This window comes from Muscardinus avellanarius (assembly GCF_963383645.1).
Source record: "Muscardinus avellanarius genome assembly, chromosome: 14".
Classification (NCBI taxonomy): domain Eukaryota; kingdom Metazoa; phylum Chordata; class Mammalia; order Rodentia; family Gliridae; genus Muscardinus; species Muscardinus avellanarius.
Window position 1 is genome coordinate 49,552,552 of NC_137800.1, and position 25,140 is coordinate 49,577,691.

A 25,140-nucleotide genomic window follows, 5' to 3' on the forward strand; every position below is an offset into this window, starting at 1 on the left:
CTTTTGACAAAGAATTATAACTTTCTAGTTTTATAATGGATACGTTATGAACACTGCAATTACTAGTGCAGAGTACTTTGCTTAGGAGAGATGAAAGTGTTTTGGGTGATTCATTGTTGAATAAAAAGGGATAAATTAAGTCAAGAATACTTTAAAAATATTTTCTTTTGGCTTTTGTTTACAGGAAATTGTGAGGTACTTACAAAAATGAACATACTCAAAATGTTATTTGTACAGTAGTCTGACATATAGCTAGTCAAATTTATCATTTTCAGATAAAAGTTAAATTAAGTAGTCTAAATTTGTAACAAATGGCAAATGTTCTCTTATATGGAGACTCCTTGCCATCTATACTTATAATTATCTTTTGATTTTGGAAGTAGGCTTGAATGACAGGTATGTTTATTTTTCAAATAACCCTACTAGTGTCAGGACATTATTAATACTCAGATAGTAAAAGATTATTTTGTCTTAAATATTAATTTGATAATTTAGGAAAAAGGCAGTACTTTTCCTTACTTTGAAACACCTTGAAGACATTTAATGGATGGTTGTATAGTAAAACCCTTTGAAATGCATTGCTCTACACTGTTGCTTCTGTTTTAGTAGATGTATATGGTATAGGGCAGAGTAAAGAGGTTGCTAGGAAGATAAAAAACAAATTATGTTTCTTTTTACACTCTCTGTATATAAAGAGATTTAGTTCTTTTCACACCATTTTATATCAGATATTGCGAGTGTCGTCGTGTCTTCCAACTCTGTCATTTCTGAGGGACTCTCTGCAATATATATGTGATCAATCATGGACAGTGGTGCACTTAATCTCAATAGAAGTGTACTGACTCTCTTTTTTTTTTTTTTTTTTTTTTTTTTTTTTTTGCGAGTCTGGGGATGGAACCCAGGGTCATTCGACCTCTGAGCTACAGCCCCGGCCCTATTTTTTATTCCTTATTTTGAAACTGGCTCTCACTGAGCTGCAGAGGGCCTCACTAAGTTGCTGAGGCTGTCTGCGAACCGTGATCCTCTGGTCTCAGCCTCCCGCATGCTGGGATTACAAGCGTGCGCCACCACGCCCTGCTGACTCTATCTCTCTTGATAGCTAATTCATGAGATAAAATTGGAGACATTGCCAGAGAGAAATAAAACAATTCTTTTTTTTAAAGACATATTGCAGATGGCTCATATATGATAGGTTTTTGTACAAAGTAATAGTAAACCATTCATTTCTCTGAGGAATAATAATGAAGGTAGAAATCAAATATGTTGTTCAAATTAATATATAAATATTTCCCTTCTATCATAATGTTTTTTTTTTTTTTTTTTTTTTTTTTTTTTTTTTTTTTTTAGGTACTGGGAATGGAATTCAGAGGCATTATACCTCCAGGATCCACCCCCAGCCCTATTTTTTAATCTTTATTTTGAAACAGGGTTTCACTGAGTTGCAGAGGGCCTAAAAAGTAGCTGAGTCTGTCCACAAATCATGATCCTCCTGTCTGAGCCTCCCAAATGCTGGGATTACAAGCATGCACCACCATGCCTGGCTCCTAATACATTTTGTTGATTTCTTTCCTTTCCCTGTTCCCAATAATGATTTTTAAATGTTATTTGGTGTTATTTATGCTCATGTATGTGTGTGGAGGGGTACTTGGCTTGAAACCAGAGATAATCTACTTCCAAGTTATACTCCAAGCTCATTTTTTCCTTTCTCTCTCCTTCCTTCCTTCCTAAATTTTGAAACAGTGTCTTTTTTTGTTGTTGAGAGTCTCACTAAATTGCTGGGGCTGGTCTTGAACCTGTGATCCTCCCATCTCAGTCTCCCAAGTACTGGGTTCATAGGCATCTGCCACCATGACCAGTTTATGCTTATATTTTTGTGTGAATCAAATACTTATTTTTTTTTTTTTTTGGCAGTACTGGAGATGGAACACAGGGCCATTCTACCTCCAAGCTACAATCCCCAGCCCTATTTTTTTTCTTTATTTTGAAACAGTGTCTCACTGAGTAGCTGAGGCTGTCCAAGAACCACAATCCTCCTGTCTCAGCCTTTCAAATGCTAGAATTACAAGTGTGCACCACCATGCCTGGCATAACCAAATATTTTGATTGAGATTATTTAATCTCCTTTTTGTAAGAAATGTATCCTAACTGAAGAAAACAGTATTGACTTACAGGGACTTCTTTGTTTTTAAACTTTATTTTTTCTATTTACTGTTACATTTTTCTTATTTTGTAGGTATCACACTTATTGCTGTGGATGAGGCTCACTGTATTTCTGAGTGGGGGCATGATTTTAGAAGTTCATTTAGGACATTGGGCTCCCTAAAGGCAGCACTCCCAATGGTAAGCTAATGTCTTGAAATCACATTTCTAATGTCTTGAAATCACATTTATACCAAGTGAAGCACCCAGAGCTGGGGGACTGGCTGAAAAGATGAAGACTTATATGAAAGGGTAAATGAATGATATAAATCCAAGAAAGGCTTTTTAAAATTCTAATCTTGGCTTCCTTCAAAGATTGGCCTATGACTTACTGAGAAATATCTTAGAATAAAGTTTGGCAAACCTCTTCTGAACGGACCATTTAGTAGCTACAATAGTCCTCCCTATTTTGGTAGGGGTATGTTCTGAGACTTCTAGTGAATGCCTGAAACTGCATGTAGTACCATTCTTTATGGATATTGTGTGTGTGTGTGTGTGTGTGTGTGTGTGTATGATAAAGTTTAATTTATAAGCTAGGTACACATTGACTTCCTGATAGACTACCTACCCAAATTCTACTTAATAGCAACTCCAACCTTCTGGTGGTCAGGTCAGGATTTTTGCAGTTTTATTCAACTCATTTTATCACAGTCCACCATACATTTAGATAGGAAGGAAATCCTATGAAGTGTTCAGAATATATATGGAATCTACCATTTCCCTAGTACAAGCCTCCTTTCTCTTTCACCAGAAGTAGCACAGTACTCTCTTGCTTTCATTCTTTCCTGTCTTCTGTCTGTGATGGTTTTAAAATGTATTTGGTAGACCTTGTCTTCTGCTCAAAATTTTGTAATAGTAGCATGTCATTTCATTCTGAAAGCAAACATGGTGCTCCTGGCTTACTGAGCCATATGCGATTTCGTCTTCCTTTTCTCTCCTACTTCATCCTCTCCTGCTTCCTCCTCACTTACTGCATTCCAGCCAGTGCCCTCCTTGGGCATTAAGCATGTAGTCATACTTTTGCATCGGGACTTTGCCCCTGCTGTTCCCTCTCCCTGAATACTTTTTGCCCAGGTAGTTTATGTGCTCTGTTTCCTTACTTATATTAGGTATTTGCTGAAATATTGCTATCTCTTTTAATTTTCTTGAGCTACTGTATTTCAGTATCATATTAATATCCCCTTCCCATCACGTATCTTCCTCATCTACGTTTACTCTTTTTTTTTGGTACAGGGGATGGAATCTAGAGGTATTCTTCCTCCGAGCTACAACCCCAGCCCTATTTTTTATTCTTTATTTTGAAACAGTCTCACTGAGTTGTAAAGGACCACACTAAGTAGCTGAGGCTGTTTGCAAACCACTATCCTCCTGTCTCAGCCTCCCAAATGCTGGTATTACAAGCATGTGCCACCATCCCCGGCTTGCCTTTACTATTTTTAAAAACAACATTTATCTCTATTTAACTTACTATGCTATATTTTGTGTGTAACCTGTGAGTCTCTATTAGGATATTTTTGTGGGAAGGAACTTTTGATTGATATATAAGGTCTAAAACAGGGTCTGGCTCACTGTAGGTATTCAATAAATAATTGGGTGAATGAATCAGAAAATTGAGAATCCAAGAAGGAATTTCCACACACAGGTAGTGGTGAAAGATTTCTCTCATAAATAACTACACTAAAGAACACTGCTGATGAGACTTCCGGGAAGATGGCGACCGAGAAAAGCGGGGCTTAAGAGTCCCGCTAACAACCAATCTCCATTACCACAAAAAGAGCGCCTTTCATAGCCAGAAAACACCATCACCAGAAAAACAAAAAAAACCACCAGGCTCCAGAGAGAAAGCGGACTGAGAACAGAGCTCAGGGCCACAGAGGAGACACACGCGCCCGAGGACGCGGCAGCAGCGCCATACTGCCGGCGGCAGCGGCGAACTCAACGGACGGCTACAGCAAGCCAGGAGAGCTGCTGCGGAACAGCCAGGCGGAATCTTTCGGCGCAGACAGCATTTAAAGCTCCCAGTGGCTGAGCTCAGCACACGCTGCAGGGATTCAGAGTGGAAATCAAAACCAGAGAAGAAAAAATACGCCAGCCTCATGGCTGAGGGCGTAGCAGAGGCGCCATATTGCCACTGGCGGCGGCAGCAGCAGTGAATTCACCGAGTCCAGTACAGCTACATCTGCGTACTCAAGAACAGTGAGTCAAATTGCGGGCCACAGAGGAGAAATCGCAGTATTGGGCCTCCTGGGACTTGACCCAGTGAGGGAGTGGTGGTGGCAGAGATATCACACCATAGGAGAACGTGCAACCTGGCACCCCCCATAGTTTAAAGCAGCCTCTATCGACTCCCTGGGTCGGAGACTCTGTGATACAACCCAGTAAAGGAGTAGTGGGGTCTGAGATAATACAGACTCGAGATCCAGAGCACCTTAAGTGAAGCCATAGTGACCCAAGGGAAGAACCCAGAGAAGGCACAAACCTCCGAAATCATGGGAAAGAGGAATAACACTGGAGTAATGAATGTGCACAACCCCACAACATCAGAACCTGATAAAACAGAAAATCAGAGATTTCTAGAAGATCAAATCAGGAAAATAACTGTAGAAATAATAGAGGTGCTTCGAAAAGAACTCAGAGAGAGCCAAAAAGAGATAAAGGATGCAATTAATGAAGTAAAGGCCTCAATTCAAAGCACAAACAACCGATTAGACCTCATGGGGAACAGAATCTCGCTCTTAGAAGATGAGCAATCCAAAAATGAATGCATAGTTTCTAATCTAGGAAAAAATATCCAACAGCAGGAATCTGACATTGAAGAAATATGGGCCCATCTTAAGAGAGCTAACCTAAGAATAATTGGAATAGAGGAGGGAAAAGAAAGTGATACCAAAGGGATCAACAATCTCTTCAAGGAAGTAATAGCAGAAAATTTTCCAAATATAGAGCAAGAGGTTGATACACAGATCCAGGAAACTTATAGAACTCCCTTTAGACAGGATCGGAGAAGAGGATCCCCACGCCATATAATTGTCAAAATGACCAATGTGGAAGCCAAGCAGAGAATCTTAAAGGCAACAAAAACAAAGGGCCAAGTGACATTCAGAGGCAAACCAATTAGAATCACTCCAGACTTCCCAAACCAAGTCATGAGAGCCAGAAGGGCTTGGAGTAACATATTCCAAACTCTGAAAGAAAACAACTTCCAGCCAAAAATTTCCTATCCAGCAAAACTTTCTATCAAATTAGATGGAGAAATAAGAAGCTTCCATGACAAACAGAAACTGAAGGAATTTATGTCTTCAAAACCAGCGCTAGAGAAAATACTCAAAGAGATTAACTACAAAGAAGAAATAGGTAACACTCACCAGAACCAGAGAAACAAGAGTTTCCATCCAACAGACAACTAAGATTGGTTATCTGTGGAGATTCATTATTTATGTTAGTCTTTTACCTATCTCTAAGTTGTATTGTTTGCCTTTATTGTTGTTAATTTTTAGGATTTCTAGTTGGAATATTAATATACCTTCAGATATAGCATTTGGAAATATTTTATCCAATTCTATTAGTAACTTTTAACTCTGTTTACATTGTCTTTGGATATACAATATTTTCTTTTATTTTTTAGGGAGTTTGTATATTCTTCTGTTGCCTGTGCCATTGAAATCATATCCAAGAAATCACTGCCAATTTCAATGTTGTGAGGTTTTATGACCCAGATTTTCTCCTAAAAGTTTATAGTCTTAAGATTTATATTTAGGTCTTTTATCTATTTTGAGTTAATACTTGTATATGGGATTAGGTAAAGGTCCAATTTTATTCTTTTCCATGTAATTATTATTTTTCAACAATATTTAGTTAAAAGATTATTATTTCCACCACCAAATGTTCGTGGAAACCTTGTCAAAAATAACTTGACAATATAGGGAAGAATTTAGCTCTAGGCTTGTATTTAACTCCAATGGTCTATATATCTGCCTTTAGAACAGTACTACACTGTTTCAATTATTGTAGCTTTATATGGTTTGAAATCAGAAAATATATATCTGCTAGCTTTGTTCATTTTCAAGATCGTTTTGGGTATCTAGAATTCATATTCCATATTAGGATAGATTTTTTTCTGAAAAATAAATATATAAATATATGATAGTTTCACCTAAAAAAACAGAAAAAAATATGCTCTAGTAAGAAAGAAAGCAAAAAGAAATATTGAAATGCTATCTTTAAATCATCAAACGCTTGGTATCAGACAAATGAAACTGTTATGTGAGATTATCATTTTTAATTTTGGATAAATTGCTATAATACTAGATGTCAACCACTAAGCCAAGCATGGGAAGGAGGGATGGGGAGAGAATGGGGTGGGGATCGGGTGGGGGCTGACTGGGCGATGTGTGCATGTATGTCTACAAAAGTTTGTATCCCACTATGATGTATGAATACAGTGCACCAATAAAATAAAATTTAAAAAAAAAAAGAATAAAAAAAAAAAAAAAAGAACACTGCTGATTAAATACACTTTTATTTATTTATTTTTTGGGTGGTACTGGGGTTTCCGGAAACCCTTCTACCTCCGGGCTACACTCCCAGACCTATTTTATAGTTTTTATTTGGAAATAGGGTCTCCTGCGCAGCTGGCTTCGAACCTGTGCATGATCCTCCTGTCTCCGCCTCCCAAGCGTGGGGATTACAAGCGTGTGCCACCACGCCTGGCATAAAATAAATTATTTTAAAGAAGCATAAACATAGTTTTTACTCTCAGGTAGGTCATAATTTAGTAAAAGAATTTAGATTCATACCTATACAAAATCAGTATATCAAAATATAAGTGTATATGGAGTGGTACAAATAATACTGAAAGATTAGTAGTGATAGTACATGTAAGAGAGAGAAAAGGGATTTCTATGGTGAAAGACTTTAGGCACAGGGCCCTAGTGGATTGATTTCTATTAATCTATAATGGTTTAAAGGAAGCTCTTGGAAGTTAGGAAAATTGTTTTCTTTAATTCTTTTCTATTCCTTTGATTCTGGGAGAATTGTGTTAAAGGAGTTTTAAATATTTTATGTACTTCTAAAATACTTTTCAGGTAAAATTAAATCTTTTATTATGCGTAGCTATTGATGTCATTGGATCATTTTCATCTTTGGTATAGTAAAATATGCCATGTTCCTTCCTTTGAGCCTTTGGAGCAAGATATTTGTCAAGCAATGGCTGGGAAGAAAAACTTTTTTCCCCTGTTGTTTTCAAGTGGTGAGAAATGCCGCCTTGTGGTTGTAGGTCTATCATTTTTCTCTCTGTCCTTGTTGCTATTTTTCAAATTCCAGTTTCACTAGGACAACTGGTATGAACTTTCAATGCTTCCTAATTTATTATTTCAATAAGTCAAAATATATCCAAGGAGGTGGTCTCGGGTAAGAGAGAGAGGGAGGAAGGACCAGTGAAGGAATCAGTTCCATTGATAGTGTGTACAATGTGAGTATACCAATTTAACTCTCAACACCCTGTATGGGAGATAGGGGAAAGCCCACCAAGTGCTGTGTACATGTGTATCACCATCATTATAAACTGCATTATGATGTGAGACCAATGTGCACCAATAAAAGTATAAACTAAAACTAAAATAGGACTGGAAGTGTATAGCTCAGATAAAACATCCCTTGGCTCAAGCTCCTCTACCAAACTAACCAACTAACTAAGTAACTAAATAACTAAATAAACAAATAAATAAACAAAAGAAGCAAGACAATCGCTAAGCCATTTGTCACATAGATTCCAATTTGAAGGGAATCACCAAAGTAAACCTTGAGAAAGAGCAGCCAGGCATAGAATTCCACATCTGTCCTAAAATTCTGTAATATCCAAATAGGAGGAACTATAAAGTTCATGAGTTATAGTGGCTCTTTTCATTACTTTCTTTCTAGCACTTGTCAGAAAAAAGATCAGCACATAGACAGTAATCACTTGAAATGAGGGAGTAGATTCATGTGTATTATAAAGCACAGAGTTGTTTTTATCCTTTATTTATTTATTTATTTTAATTTTTTTGATACAATGGTGGTCACTAATATACTTTTCTTTTTTAAATTTTATTGGTGCATTATATTCATACATCGTATTGGGGTAAAAAAACTTGTGTGTACATACCTGTACACATCACTGATTTAACCCCTACCCAATTCCCACCCCATTTCCTCTCCGTTCATCCTTCCCTTGCTTGGCTTAGTGGTTAACTTCGATATGTTTAAGTACATTTTGTGTTTTAGAAATTTTCCTCTACCCCCTCTTTCTCCTCCTTTAAGTTGCCTTGTTTCCTACTCTATAGGATTTCCTTTTCATCTAGAGTTCCTCCTATGACCCATTTCTCCCTAACGCTCACATATTAGGGAAAGTATCTGATTTCTTATTTTTTGTGACTGACTAATCTCACTTAGCATAATGTCCTCCAGTTCCATCCATTTCCCCGAAAATGATGTAATTGAGTTTTTTTTGATGGCTGAGTAAAATTCCATTGTGTACATAGCGCACAGTTTTGTAATCCATTCATCTGTTGATGGACATTTTGGCTGGTTCCATAGTTTGGCTATGGTGAATTGTGCAGCTATGAACATAGATAAACATGCATTAGTTTGGTAGATTGGTTTCCTATCTTTTGGGTAGATACCCAGAAGTGGTATTGCTGGATCAAATGGTAGATTTGTTTCCATTCTTCTGAGGATTCTCCATACTGTTTTCCAAAGTGGTTGCACTAATTTGCAATCCCACCAACAATATCTTAGAGTTCCCACTTCTCCATATCCTCACCAGCATCTGTTGTTGTTTGTGTTTTGAATGATTGCCAGTCTAGTTGGAGTTAGGTGAAATCTCAGGGTAGTTTTGATTTGGATCTCTCTGATTGCCAGTGATGTTGAACATTTTTTTATGCATTTATTGGCCATTTGAATTTCTTCTTTTGTGAAGTGTCTGTTTAGTTCATTTGCCCATTTTGTTATTGGATGCTTTGTTTTCTTAGTGTTGAGTTTCTTGAGTTCTCTGTATATTCTAGATATTAGTCCTGGGATGAACCCTACCTGGTCATGGTGTATGAGTTTTTTGATGTGGTTTTGAATGTGTGTTGCTAGTATTTTGTTTAATAGTTTTGCATCCAAGTTCATCAGAGATATAGGCCTGTAGTTTTCCTTCCTTGAACTGTCTTATTCGTTTTGGGTATTAGTGTGATGTTGGCTTCATAGAATGTATTTGGGAGAGTCCCAGTTTTTTCTATTTCGCAAAATAGTTTGAGGAGTATTGGGGTTAGCTCTTCTATAAAGGTTTTATAGAATTCACTTGGGAAACCATCTGGTCCTGGGTTTTTCTTTGATGGAAAGCTCTTTATTGCTGTTTCAATCTCTTTGATTCTTATTGGTTGGTTTAAGTGTTCTATATCTTCTTGACTCAGTTTGGGAAGTTTGCATTTGTCTAGGAAGTTGTCGATTTCCTCCAGATTTTCCATTTTGTTGGAGATTAGTTTTTCAAAGTAGTTTCTGATAATCCTCTGGATTTCTACACTGTCAGTAGTAATTTCTCCTTTTTCATCCTTATCTTCATGATTTGGGTTGATTCTCTCTTTTTTTTAGTTAGGTTGGCTAATGGTTTATCTATCTTGTTAATTTTTTTCAAGAAACCAGCTTTTGGTTTTGTTTATTTTCTGTATTGTTTTTTTATTCTCTATTTTGTTAATTTCTGCTCTAATTTTAATAATTTCCTGTCTTCTACCGGCTTTGGGGTTCAGTTGTTCTGGCTTTTCAAGGGCTTTGAGGTTTGTCGTTATGTTATTTATTTGAAGATTTTCTGTTTTTCTTATGTGAGCACTCAGTGCCATAAATTTTCCTCTTAATGCTGCCTTCAAAGTGTCTCAGGTTTTGATATGTTGTATCTTTATTTTCATTTGTTTCTAGAAATTTCTTGATTTCACCTCTTCTTACATTTTCTATGACCCATTCTTCATTCAGAAGTGTGGTGTTTAGTTTCCACATGGGTCTTTTTGTAGTTGATCTGTAGTTTCATTCCATTATGGTCTGAAATGACACAGGAAAGTATGTAACATTTTTAAAATTTGCTAGTGCTCATTTTGTGTCCCAGGATGTGATCTGGAGACAGATCCAGATGTTTTGGAGAAGGTTCTGTGAACAGCTGAGAAAAATGTAAATTCTGCTGTAGTTGGGTGAAATATTCTATATGTGTCCAACAGGTCCATTTGGTTAATGGTGTTCTTTAGTTCTGAGGCATCTTTACTGACCCTTTGTCTGGAAGATCGGTCTAGTATTGTGAGAGGTGTGTTGAAGTCTCCCAGTATTATTGTATTGGGATGTGACTTCATGTCACAAAGAGTTTGATTTATGAAAGTAGCTGCACCTATGTTTGGGGCATAGATGTTGATTATTGTTATTTCCTCTTTTTGTATTATTAATTTTACCAGTAAAATATGACCTTCTTTGTCTCTTCTAATAAGTTTGGGTTTGAAGTTTAACTTGTCTGATATCATAGTTGGTACTCCTGCTTGCTTTTGAGTTTCGTTAGCATGAATTACCTTGCTCCAGCCCTTTACCTTGAGTTTGTTCCTATCTTTACTTGTAAGGTGTGTTTCTTGTAAGCAGAAGATGGATGGATTGTGGCTTTTAATCCATTTTGCCACTTTATGTCTTTTTATTGGGGAGTTGAGGCCGTTTACATTCAGTGTGATTTTAGAGATATAATTTTTAATTCCTAACATATTAAGATTTTATTTCTGTTTGAGACTGTTTATTCTTCTAAGCTTAGTTATCTGCTAGATGGAAAATCTTGTTTCTTTGTTTCTGGCATATATTATTACCCATTTCTTCTTTGCAGTCGATCTCCTTGAGTATTTTTTCTAGCGCTGGTTTTGAAGATATAAATTCCTTCAGTTACTGTTTTTTATGGAAGCTTCTTATTTCCCCATCAAATTTGATAGATAGCTTTGTTGGGTAGGAAATTTTTGGCTGGAAGTTGTTTTCTTTCAGAGTTTGGAATATGTTACTCCACGCCCTTCTCGCTTTCATGACTTGGTTTGTGAAATCTGGAGTGATTCTAATTGGTTTGCCTCTGAATGTCACTTGGCCTTTTGTTTTTGTTGCCTTTAAGATTCTCTGCTTGGCTACCACATTAGTCATTTTGACAGTTATGTAGCATGGGGATCCTCTTCTCCGATCCTGTCTAAAGGGAGTTCTATAAGTTTCCTGGATCTGTGTATCGACCTCTTGCTCTAGTTTGGAAAATTTTCTGCTATCACTTCCTTGAAGATATTACTTAATCCCTTTGGTTTCACCTTCTTTTCCATCCTCTATTCCATTTATTCTTAGGTTAGCTCTCTTAAAATGGGCCCATATTTCTTCAATGTCAAATTCCTGCTGTTGGATTTTTTTTTTCTAAATTAGAGACTATGCGTTCATTTTTGGAGTGATCTTCTAGGAGCGAGATTCTATTCTCCATGTGGTCTAATCGGTTGTTTATACTTTGAATTGAGGCCTTTACTTCAATGATTTCATCCTTTATCTCTTTTAGACTCTCTCTGAGTTCTTTTCAAAAGTCCTCTATTATTTCTAAAGTTGAATTTCTGTGTTATCAGGTTCTGATGTTGTGGGGTTGTGGGCATTCATTGCTCCGTTGTTATTCCTCTTTCCCATGATTTCGGAAGTTTGTGCCTTCTCTGGGTTCTTCTCTGGGTCACTATAACTTCACTTATGGTATCTCAGTCACCACTACTCCTTTACTGGGTTGTATCGCAAAGTCTCAGACCCAGGGTGTCAATCGAGGCTGCTTTAGACCATGGGGGTGCCAGGCTGGGTGTTCTCCCATGGGCAGCTGCAACTATGGTGTGATATATCTCTGCCGCCGCCACTTCCCCACTGGGTTGGATTGCAAAAATCTCTGACCCAGGGAGACTATCTGTGCAAGTCCCTGGGAGCACAGTACTGGGATTTCTCCTCTAGGGGCCGCAATTTGACTCACAGTTGTTGAGGCGCTGATGGAGCTGTAGTGGACTCGGTGAACTCGCTGCTGCCACCGCTGGCAATATAGCACCGTTGTTATGCCCTCAGCCGTGAGGCTGGCATATTTCTTCTTTGGTTTTGATCTCCGCTCTGAGTCCCTGCAGGGTGTGCTGAGCCAGACCCCTGGGAACTTTAGACACTCCTTGCGCTGAAAAAACTGCTGAATTTTGTCCGTCTGTTCTGCAGCTGCTCACCGCATCTCACTGTCCACCCCTCCTCTCTGGAACCTGGTGGCTTGTTGAGTGCGCTGATCTGGAGCCGTCTGGTGGACTCACCACTGCTGCCAGCAGTATGGTGCTGCTGCCGCATCCTTGGCCGTGAGGCCGGCGAATCTCCTCTCTGGTTTTGAGCTCAGTTCTGGAGCCTAGTGCTGCAAGGAAAGATGGCTCCAGTGCAGCTCTGTGCACTGCAGCCTGGTTTCTTTTTTGGTGTTTGGTTGTTCTTCCAGCTTTCTTTTTCTCTGTCTCTTGTATTTACAGTTTTTATTTATCTGCGGATGGTGTTTTCTGGCTAGAAAGACACTGATTTTGTGGTAATAGAGATCAATTGTTAGCGGGACTTGTAAACGCTGCTTTTCTCCATCACCATCTTCCCAGAAGTCCGTTTTTATCCTTTATTTTTAAATGGACTCACTAAACTCTATTTAAAAATTTAAAAAACTTTATTTTTGCGGAGGGCCTCCCTAAATAGAGGAGGCTGGCTGAGAACTTGTGATCCTCCTGTCTCAGCCTCCCCCAGTATTGGGATCCTCCCTGCCCAGGTACTTGACTAAGATATTTCTAACCTTATAAAGTCACAAGATTAAACAAAGTTACAAGATTATTTTATCTTTTATTGGATATTCTGACAAAAATTGGTGCCTATTAGTAAAGAAACCAAGACTTGCCAACCTAAATAATAAACTTCAAGAGTTAAGAACTTGTTTCATTTAGGTGGCTGTGTGTGTGTGTGTGTGTGTGTATGTGTGTGTGTGTGTGATTTTATTTTTTAGAACTGGGGGATTGAACTCAGGGCCATTCTACCACTGGGCTATAGTCCCAGCCCTTCTAATTTTTTAGTTTGGAGGCCATCGCACCTGGCAGTGGCAGTATAACTTAGCCTCCAACAAGCTTACTTCTGAAAATAATAATTCAAACATTTTGTGCTTGTGTACTAAGGATTAAGCATAATAATACTCTACCACTAAGCCACATCCCCAACCCTTTAAAAATTGTTTATTGTAAGATAGGGTCTTGCTAAATTAGTCTAGGCTGGACTCAAATTTGGGATCCTTCTTCCTTAGCCTTCCAACTTCCTGGAATTTTAGGTGTCAACACTGCACCGAGATTAAAATTTTAATAATTATGTTATGATTATAAGTATAAACTGGAGCTGGGTGTGGTGGCACATGCATATAATCCCAGTACTTGAGAGTGAGACAGGAGGATCATAGGTTTGCGGACAGCCTCAGCAAGTAGTGAGACTCTCAATCTAGCAAGACCCTGTTTCCAAATAAATAAAATTGGGCTGGGAGTGTAGCTTGAAGATAGAAGATAGAATGCCTCTGAGTTCAATCCCCAGTACCACAGAAAACACACACACACACACACACACACACACACACACACACACAGAAGAAAAATGTGTAAACTGGGTGTAGCTCAACAAAATGAGTTTGTATGGTCTAAGCTTATATGTATGTGTATATATATATGGTTTTACTGTGTGGTACAGGAGATTGAACCCAGGGCATTCTACCTCTGAGCTACACCCCCAGCCCTAATTTGTATTCTTTATTTTGAAACAGGTCTCACTAAATTGTGGAAGGCCTCACTAAGTAGCTGAAGCTGGCTGCGAGCCTGCAATTTTCCTCTCTCAGTCTCCCAAGTACTGGGATTATAAGCGTGTTCCACCACATCCAGCTGTTTATAAATTTTTAGCATCATAAATTATGATTAACTTTTTTTGGTAGTGAACACTGAACCCAGGGGCATTCTACATGTGAGGTATACCCCCAGCCCTATATCTTATTCTTAATTTTAAAACAGAGTCTCACCAAGTTGTGGAGGGCCTCACTAAATAGCCGAGGCTGGCCACAAACCTGCCAGTTCTCCTCCCAAATACAGGGCTTTTAAGCGTGCCAGCTAAATTATGATAAGTTTCTGAGAGATAGGTTATATTATTTTTGAAGTGAATGTTTATTGTTTCTTTAATTTTACTATATTGTTACTTTCTTCTATCTTCTAGTTGTAGGACCAACATTCTTAACCGTGACTTTGTAGAATGTTAGAGGCAAAGAGTGAATTTAGAGTAATTTTCCCTGGCCTGGCAACTGAAATAGGGAGTTTCTAAACAAAATGGGAACTTTTAAGTTCTACAGGCCTCACACATCACATAGCCTTTTGCACTTCATTTTTTTGAATAATACATACATACATTTTTTTTAAATTGGTGCATCCACCTCATTTTTTTATGAAAAAGCTGAACCCTTTCCAAAGGCAGTGGCAAATCTAGGAATAGTGCCCCTGTCTTTGAAGTTCCTACAGAAATCTTTTCAGTCACTATAGTAACAGTATTACTAATAGTTGAGAGTTTTTGAGTGCTTGCCTATGCAGGGCATTATGTTCAGCTCTTTATATATTTTGTCCCATTTGATCTTCCCAATAACTTGATGAGTCTGGTGCTGGTTTTGTAGCCACTGTGTACAGGAGGTTTCAAAGCATGGAGAGCTGAATAAATAGATCTAAGTTCCACATCTAAGCGGCAGAGGCAGGCTTTGAACTCAAGCATTCTGATTCTAAGTCAGATTTGTTTCAATAGTGTGTTTCTCTTTAACCTGATTTTTGTCTTAGCTTCCTGAAGATGTGTCATATTTCACACTTAGTTCCTTATTTTTTAAGTGCATTGTCTGTCCACTCCTGTATTACATTGCTTAGAAACAAGTCCAACCCTCTTTTCTTATGCACTGTGTTTTCAAATCTATCTTACTCTACTTTTGCAATTAAACAAGTATTTTCATAGTTCATTTATAAATTCCTTGGTTATAACACTTAAATTGGTAATAATACTTTTTAATTATCATGATGGTGAGAGTATGTATGTCCTAACAACTTCTGATTTTTAAACATCCCTATCTTCAGCTTTATATTTGTTAGTACCTACATATTAATACAGATCTAGCTATACTAATGCTTGATTAGATAGATTTGTTATAAATTCTTGTGTTCATCTCCAAGTCCTTATGTAACTATTCCAAATTCAGAAAATAGTCTGTAAGCTAGAAATCAACGGAATTAAATGTAGGGTTACAATTTTAAAATGTCTCACAGAATTTAGGGATGAATTTAAAAATGATACTTATTACCTGGGGGTGGGTGTGTGTGTGTGTGTGTGTGTGTGTGTGTGTGTGTGTGTGTATCTGGGGATGAGAGGTAGAAAAAACTCTGTCACTGTGCTATATTCCCAGCCCTTTTTTACTTTCTACTTTGAGTCAGGGTCTTGCTAAATTTCCGAGGTTGGTCTTGAACTTATGATTCCCCTGCCTCGACTTCTTGAGTTGAGTTGCTGGAATTACAGGATTGCACCAGTGCAGTCCGTTCACATTGGGTTAATTTTTTATTTGAAAAAAACTTCCAAACTTAATTGATTTTTAATTAACATTTTGGATCATTTTAATTCAGTAAAATTAATAAAAGTATTAATTGTAAAAGTCGCTTATAATTTCAGTAAATTTTATCTTGTTTTAATTTTTGAGTTAAATTATACTTCTTTGTAATTTTTCAATTTTTTCTTTTTTTTTTTTTTTTGGTGGTACTGGGGTTCCTGGAAACCCTTCTACCTCCAGGCTACACTCCAGACCTATTTTTATACTTTTTTTTTTTTTTTTTTTGGAAACAGGGTCTCTTAAGCCAGCACAGCTGGCTTCGAACCTGCGCGATCCTCCTGTCTCTGCCTCTCAAGCACGGGGATTACAAGCGTGCGCCAACACACCCGGCGATACCTATGTTTTTATTTATATACAATATAGTTTTTTACACTGGTTTGTGAGCTGGCTGCAGTGTATGTGAATAGCTATCTTATGAGGCCAAAAGGGTTTCTAAGAAAATTGTATTTTTGGCGGTGAGGTAGTTAATGATTTAGAAACAACTTTAAGGTTTAGCCCATATTAAGTAGAATTCCATATATTATAGGGGCAAAATATGAAGTATAGTTTTATGAAAGGTGTTTTGTTTTAAACGGGGTCTCACTAGGTTACATTGCTGAGGCTGGTCAGTTAAATTATACATCTTTGTAATTTGTCAATTCTACACTCCTATTTTTATACTTTTTTTTTTTTTTGGAAACAGGGTCTCTTTAAGCCAGAGCACACGGCTGGCTTCAAACCTGCGCGATCAAAGGTGTTCAAAGGGCAGGTGTTCCTGCCCTTTGAATTTCTGAAAGATTCCATATTTATGTTTTTCCTGGTTTGGCTGCTTATTTAGTCCAGAAATCTTTGCCAGACTGAAAATAGAATATGACTTGGTTACTTAAGGAATCAATTATTATTACGTGTTTCATTGCATACATGTTTCTTATATATAGTATGCCATTGATTATCTTAGTAAAACTTAAGAGAGGTTATCTAGCTCATTGAGAACTTTGCGTCTAGATCTGAATAGCTAAGTCGATTTAATCTAGTAAGATAAGGTATAAGACAAGGTGATTTGCATTTAGAAAACTTACAGATTTAGTATTTTATTTAAAAGATATCTGAGTTTTGAAAAGTAAATATGGAGCTGGGCACGATAGTGCACACCTATAATCTCAGTACAGGAGGATCGCACAGGTTTGAAGCCAGCCGTGTGCTCTGGCTTAAAGAGACCCTGTTTCCAAAAAAAAAAAAAGTATAAAAATAGGAGTATAGAATTGACAAATTACAAAGATGTATAATTTAACTGACCAGCCTCAGCAATGTAACCTAGTGAGACCCCGTTTAAAAAAAATAGAAAGGGCTGGGGGTGTGGCTCAGAGGTAGAATGCTCTGGATTAAATCCTCAGCACCATACATGTACATAAATAAAAAAGTACAGATGATACTTAGAAGGCTGAAGGAATAAGAATGTAGGAAGTTTCTTTTTCTTTCTTTCTTTCTTTTTTGGTGGTACTGGGGTTCCTGGAAACCCTTCTACTTCCGGGCTACACTCCCAGACGTATTTTATACTCTTTTATTTGGAAACAGGGTCTCCTAAGCCAGCGCAGCTGGCTGGCTTCGAACCTGCACGAGGAAGTTTCTTTTTAAAAAAGAAACTTTTTTAAATAAAAGGAATACTTTTCAGATTGTACTTTTGATAATACCTCCTGTAGTTGTCTGGATGTTCAGAATTAATGAGATGTTTCCTTATTCCATTGTGCTTCTCTCAGGTTCCCATAGTTGCACTCACTGCTACTGCAAGTTCTTCAATCAGGGACGACATCGTACGTTGCTTAAAACTGAATAATCCTCAGATTACCTGTACCAGTTTTGATCGACCAAATCTGTACTTAGAAGTTGGACGAAAAACAGGCAATATCCTTCAAGATCTAAGGCCATTTCTTGTCAAAAACAAGAGGTAATGGTTTAATGGTTGATGTATTTGGGTAATTTTTCTTCATTTAAAAAAACTGATTTTACCTTACTTTTTCACTGTTTCCTTCTAATACATGTGTGACATGCTTTAAAATATGCCCAACTGTGGTTTAAGTCAAGTGTGGTATTACATAATTGATTCATGAGAAAAAAAGGCTATTTTTTAAGGCAGGGACCAATTCTACTAAAGCAGTTTTCTTTACCCCCGCTCCACGGTACTGGTGATTGAACCCAGAGGCATTCTATCTCTGAGATAAACCCCCAGCCCTATTTTTTATTTATTATTTTGAAAAAAAGGTCTCACTTAGTTGCAGGTGGCCTCAGTAAGTAGCTGAGGCTGGCCTCGAACCTGCAATCCTTCTTTCTCAGCCTCTCAACTACTGGGATTTACAAGCATGCTGCCACCATGCCCATCTTAACATGTGTCTTCAACTAACTTTAGTTTGTTTCTATATTCAGAGTATATTTAAATTAGATTGATGAGCCTCTGTCATCTTTCTTACTAGGTTAGATAGATGAGGATAGATTTTTTTCTTCCCTGAGAAAATTGATATTAAGAAATCAGCCTCTCAAGTGCTGGGATTATCGGTGTACACCACCACACCCAGCTGAAATAACAGTTCTAGTCAGTCATTTGGCAAAATAATGTCTTTTATAAAATAATTTTTAAATTTATTGTGTAAGTTCAAATTTTTATGTGTTTTCTAGCTCTTTTTAAATTTTAAGTCTTTATATCAATTTGAACAATACACATGCATATAAATTGAGAAGTTCACCATTTGTAACCAGCCTCAGCTACTTAGTAAGGTCCTCTGCAATTTAGTGAGACTCTATTTCAAAATAAAGAATAAAACATAGGTAGGCCTGGGGGCATAGCTCAAAGGTAGAATGCCCCTGGGTTCTGTCCCCAGTACCTCAAAAAAAATAAAAAAATAAAAAAATAAAAGTAGTTTAAGCTGGGCGTGGGGATTGAACCCAGGGGCATTTTTTATTTATTTTGAAAAAAAGGTTTCACTTAGTTTCAGGTGGCCTCAGTAAGTAGTGAGGCTGGCCTCAAACCTGCGATCCTTCTTTCTCAGCCTCTCAACTACTGGGATTACAAGCATTCATACAAGTAATCCCAGCATTTGGGAGGCTGAGACTGGAGGATCATGGATCACAGACATCCTCAGCTACTTAGGCCCTTCACAACTCAGTGTGACCCTGTTTCAAAAAATAAAAAGACTAAAAATTAAGGCTAGGAATGTAGCTCAGATGTAGAAGTCCCCTGGGTTCCATTCCCAGTGGAGAAAAATTAAAAAAGAAGTAAAGTAATTCAATTTTCTTTTTTTTTTTTTTTTTTTTTTTTTTTTTTTTGGTGGTACTGGGGTTCCTGGAAGCCCTTCTACCTCTGGACTACACTCCCAGACCTATTTTTACATTTTTATTTGGAAACAGGGTCTCCTAAGCCAGCACTTGCGGCTGGCTTCGAACCTGCGCGATCCTCCTGTCTCTGCCTCCCAAGCGCGGGGATTATAAGCGTGCGCCACCACGCCCGGCAGTAATTCAATTTTCTGAACCAGATTTTGGTGAAGAGTTTTTATTTCTTTGAAACATGTTTTTCAAATAGGATTTTTGTATACAAAAAAAAAAAGATTTTTAATCTTTCTCACTATTGTTTACTATCAAAACTTGCTTTGAATAGATTACTCAGTAGGATTCTTGCAATGAAATTACTGCCTAAAATTTTTCTATTTACTTCACAGTGACCTTTGTCATAGTCTTTTTTAAAAGTTATATATAAACATTTAATTTCTTTAACTTATTTGCTTAGTGACCCATAGCTTGAATAAACATAATGATGAACATTGAGATTATTTTACACTATTATAGTTTTGCTTTGAATATTTGAGTACATGTATCTTTTGTCAAATAGAATCTTTTTATTTTCCATAGTGGATTCCCCAAAATTGAAATTGGATCAAAGGGTATATACATTTAAAATTAGATAGCTGGGCGTGATGGTGTACGCTTATAATCCCTGCGTTTGGGGGGCTGAGACAGGAGGGTTGCACAGGTTCGAAGCCAGCCTCAGCTACTTAGTGAGGCTCTCAGCAATTTAGTGAGACCCTGTTTCCAAATAAAGTATAAAATAGGTCTGGGAGTATAGCCCAGAGGTAGAAAGCCTCTGAGTTCCCAGTACCTCCAAAAAAAAAAAATTAGATAAAATAACTTTTATAAATCTAAAATAGTAGTCTTTTTATATTGTTTAAATCAACATGAAAAAATGTACTTAATAAATGAGTAAATGAGTACATTGAGGCATTAAACATTCTGTGGAAATTACTGTTTTGTCTTAATAAATAAGCACAAATTTCTACAGTAGGCATTCTAATAGATGTTTTCTATAACATTCATTGTCTTAACATTGCTGTAAGCTCTTCTATGAACTATAAAAGTAATGTTAGTATTTTAAAGAAGCTTTTTAGTAAATAAACTGAACTTTATGATCATAAAAGAATAAGTTTTATGTATACTTCTTTGTAAATATTCACTTCTCTTATGTAAATCAAGACTAATTGTTTATCATGTTACTTTCCCATAGTATTATATCAGCAGTTTGTATATTTTTATTATTGATTTGAGTCAAATGTTTTTAGAGCTTAAAACAACTCATTTCCACATTTGACTCTCCATGTTTAGATTTTCATGCAGTTAAGTATATCATTTTTTTCTATGTGCTTTCTTTTTATAAACTTTCACTGAGAAAGTAGAAAGGGAAAATTAAGTAAGATAAAACCCAAACTGGCCTGAAGCATACAGATAATAATATATGTTCATTTTTTCCTTTTTTTTTTTTAAATTCAGTTCTGACTGGGAGTTTGAAGGCCCAACGATCATCTATTGTCCTTCTAGAAAAATGACAGAACAAGTTACTGCTGAACTTAGGAAACTGAAGTTAGCCTGTGGAACATACCATGCAGGCATGAATTTTAACACAAGGAGAGATGTTCATCACAGGTTCATGAGAGATGAAATACAGGTGGGAGGATTGATTATCATTCCTCTTTATATTTCTTAAGAGAGAGAGAGATTTCTCAAATATTTACTCATTAAATCTATATTGAATACTTTCTCTGTGTTGAGCATAAGACAGTCTCTTTGATAAAGGGAATCAGTGTATAATGTGAAATGTATGAATAAACTGTTGCAGATTATTGTAAATAGCACTCTAAACCTATTGCTTAGTTACACAGAGAAGACTACCTTTGTTGAGGTAGGCTTTGTAATGTAGGTGGACTTTTCAGGAAGATACAATCTGAGTAGAGTCTGAGTATGAAAGTGGAAGTTTGTCAAGTTGACCAGCCCTGTAGGTAAAGAGGGCAAAGGAATTGGCTATAGAATTGCAGGAAGAGGTAGCTAAGAAGTGCAAAGACACTCTGATGTGAGAGTGCATACTGGGCTCAGGAAATTCTGAGTGGTTTGGAATTACTGGAGTGAAGGAGTGAAGAGAGGGAATGAAACAAAATGTGGATAAAGAGGCAGTGAGGAACTATTGGAGACTGATACAAGAAGGTAGAGTGGGTTGGTTGGCCAGGTTATGGATGGTTTCAACACTTGCAGGAAAGAGGTTGGCTAAGGCTCTATGTCATCTTCCTGTAGTTTTTCCTGACTTGTAGTTTTGATTGCCTTGGAATTTTAATTTAAATGAAATTTTATGTAATAGATAAAATAGAATAATGCAGAATAATTCTGGTTGAAATTAGTATGACAGAAAACAGGATCCATGAGTTTTTCTATCTTTAATACAGCCTCTGTAGGTGTTTTAGAGTACCACAGAAAGTGTGAAGCATTGTCGTCATGGACTAATCCATGTTCTTGAGCAAATAATACTATTACAGAAACAATAGACTGGCAGCACTAAATAGGATTGATTTCAATGGGAGAACAGAAGGAGGGAATTAACCAAGTTAATGAAGCCAGTAATGAAGTTATCACCGATTTTACTTTCTATTTTATAATTTTGTGTGTGTGTGTGTGTGTGTGTGTATGTATGTGTGTGTGTGTGTGTGTGTGTGTGTGTGTGTGTGTGTGTGTGAGAGAGAGAGAGAGAGAGAGAGAGAGAGAGAGAGAGAGAGAGAGAGGGAGAGAAAGAGAAAGGGATGAATTCAGGGACATTCTACCTCTGAGCTATACCCCCAGCCCTATTTTATTTTATTTTGGTGGTACTGGGGTTCCTGGAAACCCTTCTACCTCTGGGCTACACTCCCAGATATATATATATATATATATATATTTTTTTTTTTTTTTTTAAACAGGGTCTCCTAAGCCAGCAAGGCTGGCTTCGAACCTGCGTGATCCTCCTGTCTCCGCCTCCCAAGCATGGGGATTACAAGCGTGTGCCACCATGCCCAGCTCTATTTTATTTTTATTTTGAAACAGGGTTTCACGAAGTTGCTGAGAGCCTCCCTAAATTGCTGAGGCTGGCAGTGAGCCTGTGATCCTCCTGTCTCAATCTCCCAAGTACTGAGATTACAGTCATCCATCACCATGCCCAGCTCTATTTTATACTTTTAAAACACAAATAGACCTTCCTTTGCTATTATTATAACCAAATCCAACCGTACTTATATTTAGATTTGCTCTTTTAGTCTGTGACCATTCACAGTGAACCCTGATTTTAATTTTGTGTCTGTCTGCATTTTCTTTTCCCTTTAATGATGCCTTCAGTTTTTTTCCTTTCTGGAATGAGATTGTGAACAACTTATCTAATAAAATGTCTTTATCTATACTAGAAAGTTTATAGGGATATTTTGACAATCTGGTATGTGCAATTGGTGATGTCATCTAAAAATAACCTATTTAAATTAGAATCATTATGTTGCATATTAATTATTTTTCTTTTTGTGGTACTGGAGATGGAACTCAGGGGCATTTTACCTCCAAGCTACACCCCCAGCCCTATTTTTATTCTTTATTTTGAAACAGGGTCTCACTGAGTTGCAAAGGACCTCATTAAGTAGCTGAGGCTGTCTGTGAACCATGATCCTCCTGTCTCAGCCTCCTGAATGCTGGGATTAGAAGTGTGTACCACCACACTCAGCTACCTATTAACTTTTATAAATAGCAAAATTGCCCACTTTTTTGCCCAAAGCTTTTACTAATTATTATATTAATTCCTATATTTATTTTTCCTTATTCTTCTCTTGCATCCTTTAATTTGTTCAGTATTTTCCTTCATCTTTTTTTCTTTATTTCTTTCATACTCCAACCCATATAAGCACAATCTTTTTAAATGGCACTTACATTTTTATCAATTACACATGCAAATCTATAACTTACCACGTTTTCAATTAAAAGATTTTCCCATTCCTTGTCCCACTCTCAACTCTTTTAGCTGAGTTATTAGGTATTTATTGCCATATCTTTCCATAATCTGTTTATATTGCTACTACTTAATTTTGACCCCCCCACTATGAAAGGTGAAAGTTCAGCTCTTTTTCATATCTTTTACTAACCTTTTCCTCACCCTGTCCATTCCATGCATTCCTGACCTCCTTTCCTCTAACTTACTTAGTTATTTTTTCTTTACTCTTTGTTCTTTTCTTTTTTATTTTTATTTAAAGATTGGGTCTTGCTATATTGTGCAGGCTGTTCTTGAACTCCTGGGCTTAAGTGATTCTTCTGCCTCCTTTCCCTGAGTAGCTGAGATTATAGGCCTGTGCTATACAATTTATGTATATCATAATTTTGGTTAGATTAGTATAAAAGATTTATATAATCAATACTCTGTAAATGCTTGTTTTTAAGCTATAATATAGTTACCGTTTATATATTTATTCAAACTTTTAAAAAGATATTTTTAGTTTTATGTTTACTTACCACTGTTTCTTTCTTAAATTTTCCCCCAAATCATATAAATCTTATCTCAATCTATTCATATAAATTAGGTATTCCACCAATTTTATCCTCTTTAAGATGTGGACATAAATTCATGTTTCACTATACCATGTTTAATGAGAAACTTCTATCTTATAATAATGTTAGAATAAAATACTCTATAATTACATAAGGGTACTTGAAAATTCAAAGTAATATACTAGTTTTATTTAATATAGTAAAAGTTTTAAGAGCCTTATTTGTGTCTCATATTCACAGGTGTTCAGAGGCATTAGTTTATTTCCTACTTTTTATAGAGAATGAACATCACATTTAATAGTCACCAATCTTTATAAATTAGGCAGATAGTATTTAATCTATAAATGATCCATTGAAAATCATACTAAATTGAGTTTTATGCCAGGGACGTCAATGAACAAATGATTGTTTTTTAAGAAATTTTTAGTTCTGTTAAATGTGTTTGTCACATTTTGTTGTTATTTATTCTCAGTGTGTCATAGCTACGATAGCTTTTGGAATGGGCATTAATAAAGCTGACATTCGCAGAGTCATTCATTATGGTGCTCCTAAGGAAATGGAATCATATTACCAGGAAATTGGTAGAGCTGGCCGTGATGGACTTCCAAGTTCTTGTCATGTTCTCTGGGCTCCAGCAGACTTTAATTTAAATAGGTAAAATCTATTGCTTTCACTTCGTATATTTCTTTCTTTTCACCATAGTATTTGGCAATATCCAACATATATTAGGTAATATATAAGTATACTTAAAGCTCCCCCCAAACCAACCAAGCAAGCAAGATACCTAACTAACCAAAAAACAAAAATAACACCCCCAGAGGACATCTATACAGAATATTTGTGGTAAGTTTTGCCATATAGAGATTACCTAATTTCAGCCATTCCTTAGTATGAGGAATTAATTGTATCAGGTCTATACTTAGAAATGTAACCTAGGTCTTATAGAGTACTCTTCAGCTTTTATGCGTAATTGAGTATTTTCCTTTCAGAGCCTCTCAAGTAGTAGTATGTCTTCAGCCGTAGTTACCTCAGATACTGTTTAATTTGTTGATTTTTTTCTTCCCATTAAGATGGTGTGTTTTTTTGTTTTTGTTTTTGTTTTTGTTTTTTTTTTTTTTGGTGGTACTGGGGTTCCTGGAAGCCCTTCTTCCTCCGGGCTACACTCCCAGACCTATTTTATATTTTTGAAACAGGGTCTCTTACGCCAGCGCGGCTGGCTTCCAACCTGCGCGATCCTCCTGTCTCCGCCTCCCAAGCGCGGGGATTACAAGCCTGCGCCACCACGCCCGGCTTAAGATGGTGTTTATTAAAAAAAAAAAAAAAAAAAAAAAAAACTTTTACCAAGTCCTATTTGACTCTTTATCATTTGTTTCCTTGGTCAGTTTCATGAAAGCATGCCACCTCTCTGACTAAAA

At 36.8% G+C, this 25,140-nt stretch overlaps 1 protein-coding gene across 1 annotated transcript in view; it reads left to right on the plus strand.

Moving 5' to 3' along the window:
• Positions 1-25,140, plus strand: part of WRN (WRN RecQ like helicase) — a gene marked incomplete at both ends in the record, with an annotated part of 136,466 nt that overhangs the window by 56,305 nt on the left and 55,021 nt on the right. The window contains 4 exons of the mRNA XM_080710251.1: positions 2,234-2,340; positions 17,623-17,810; positions 20,675-20,849; positions 24,198-24,379. Coding sequence (XP_080566377.1) covers positions 2,234-2,340; positions 17,623-17,810; positions 20,675-20,849; positions 24,198-24,379 — 652 coding nt within the window. The remainder of the gene's footprint in view (positions 1-2,233; positions 2,341-17,622; positions 17,811-20,674; positions 20,850-24,197; positions 24,380-25,140) is intronic.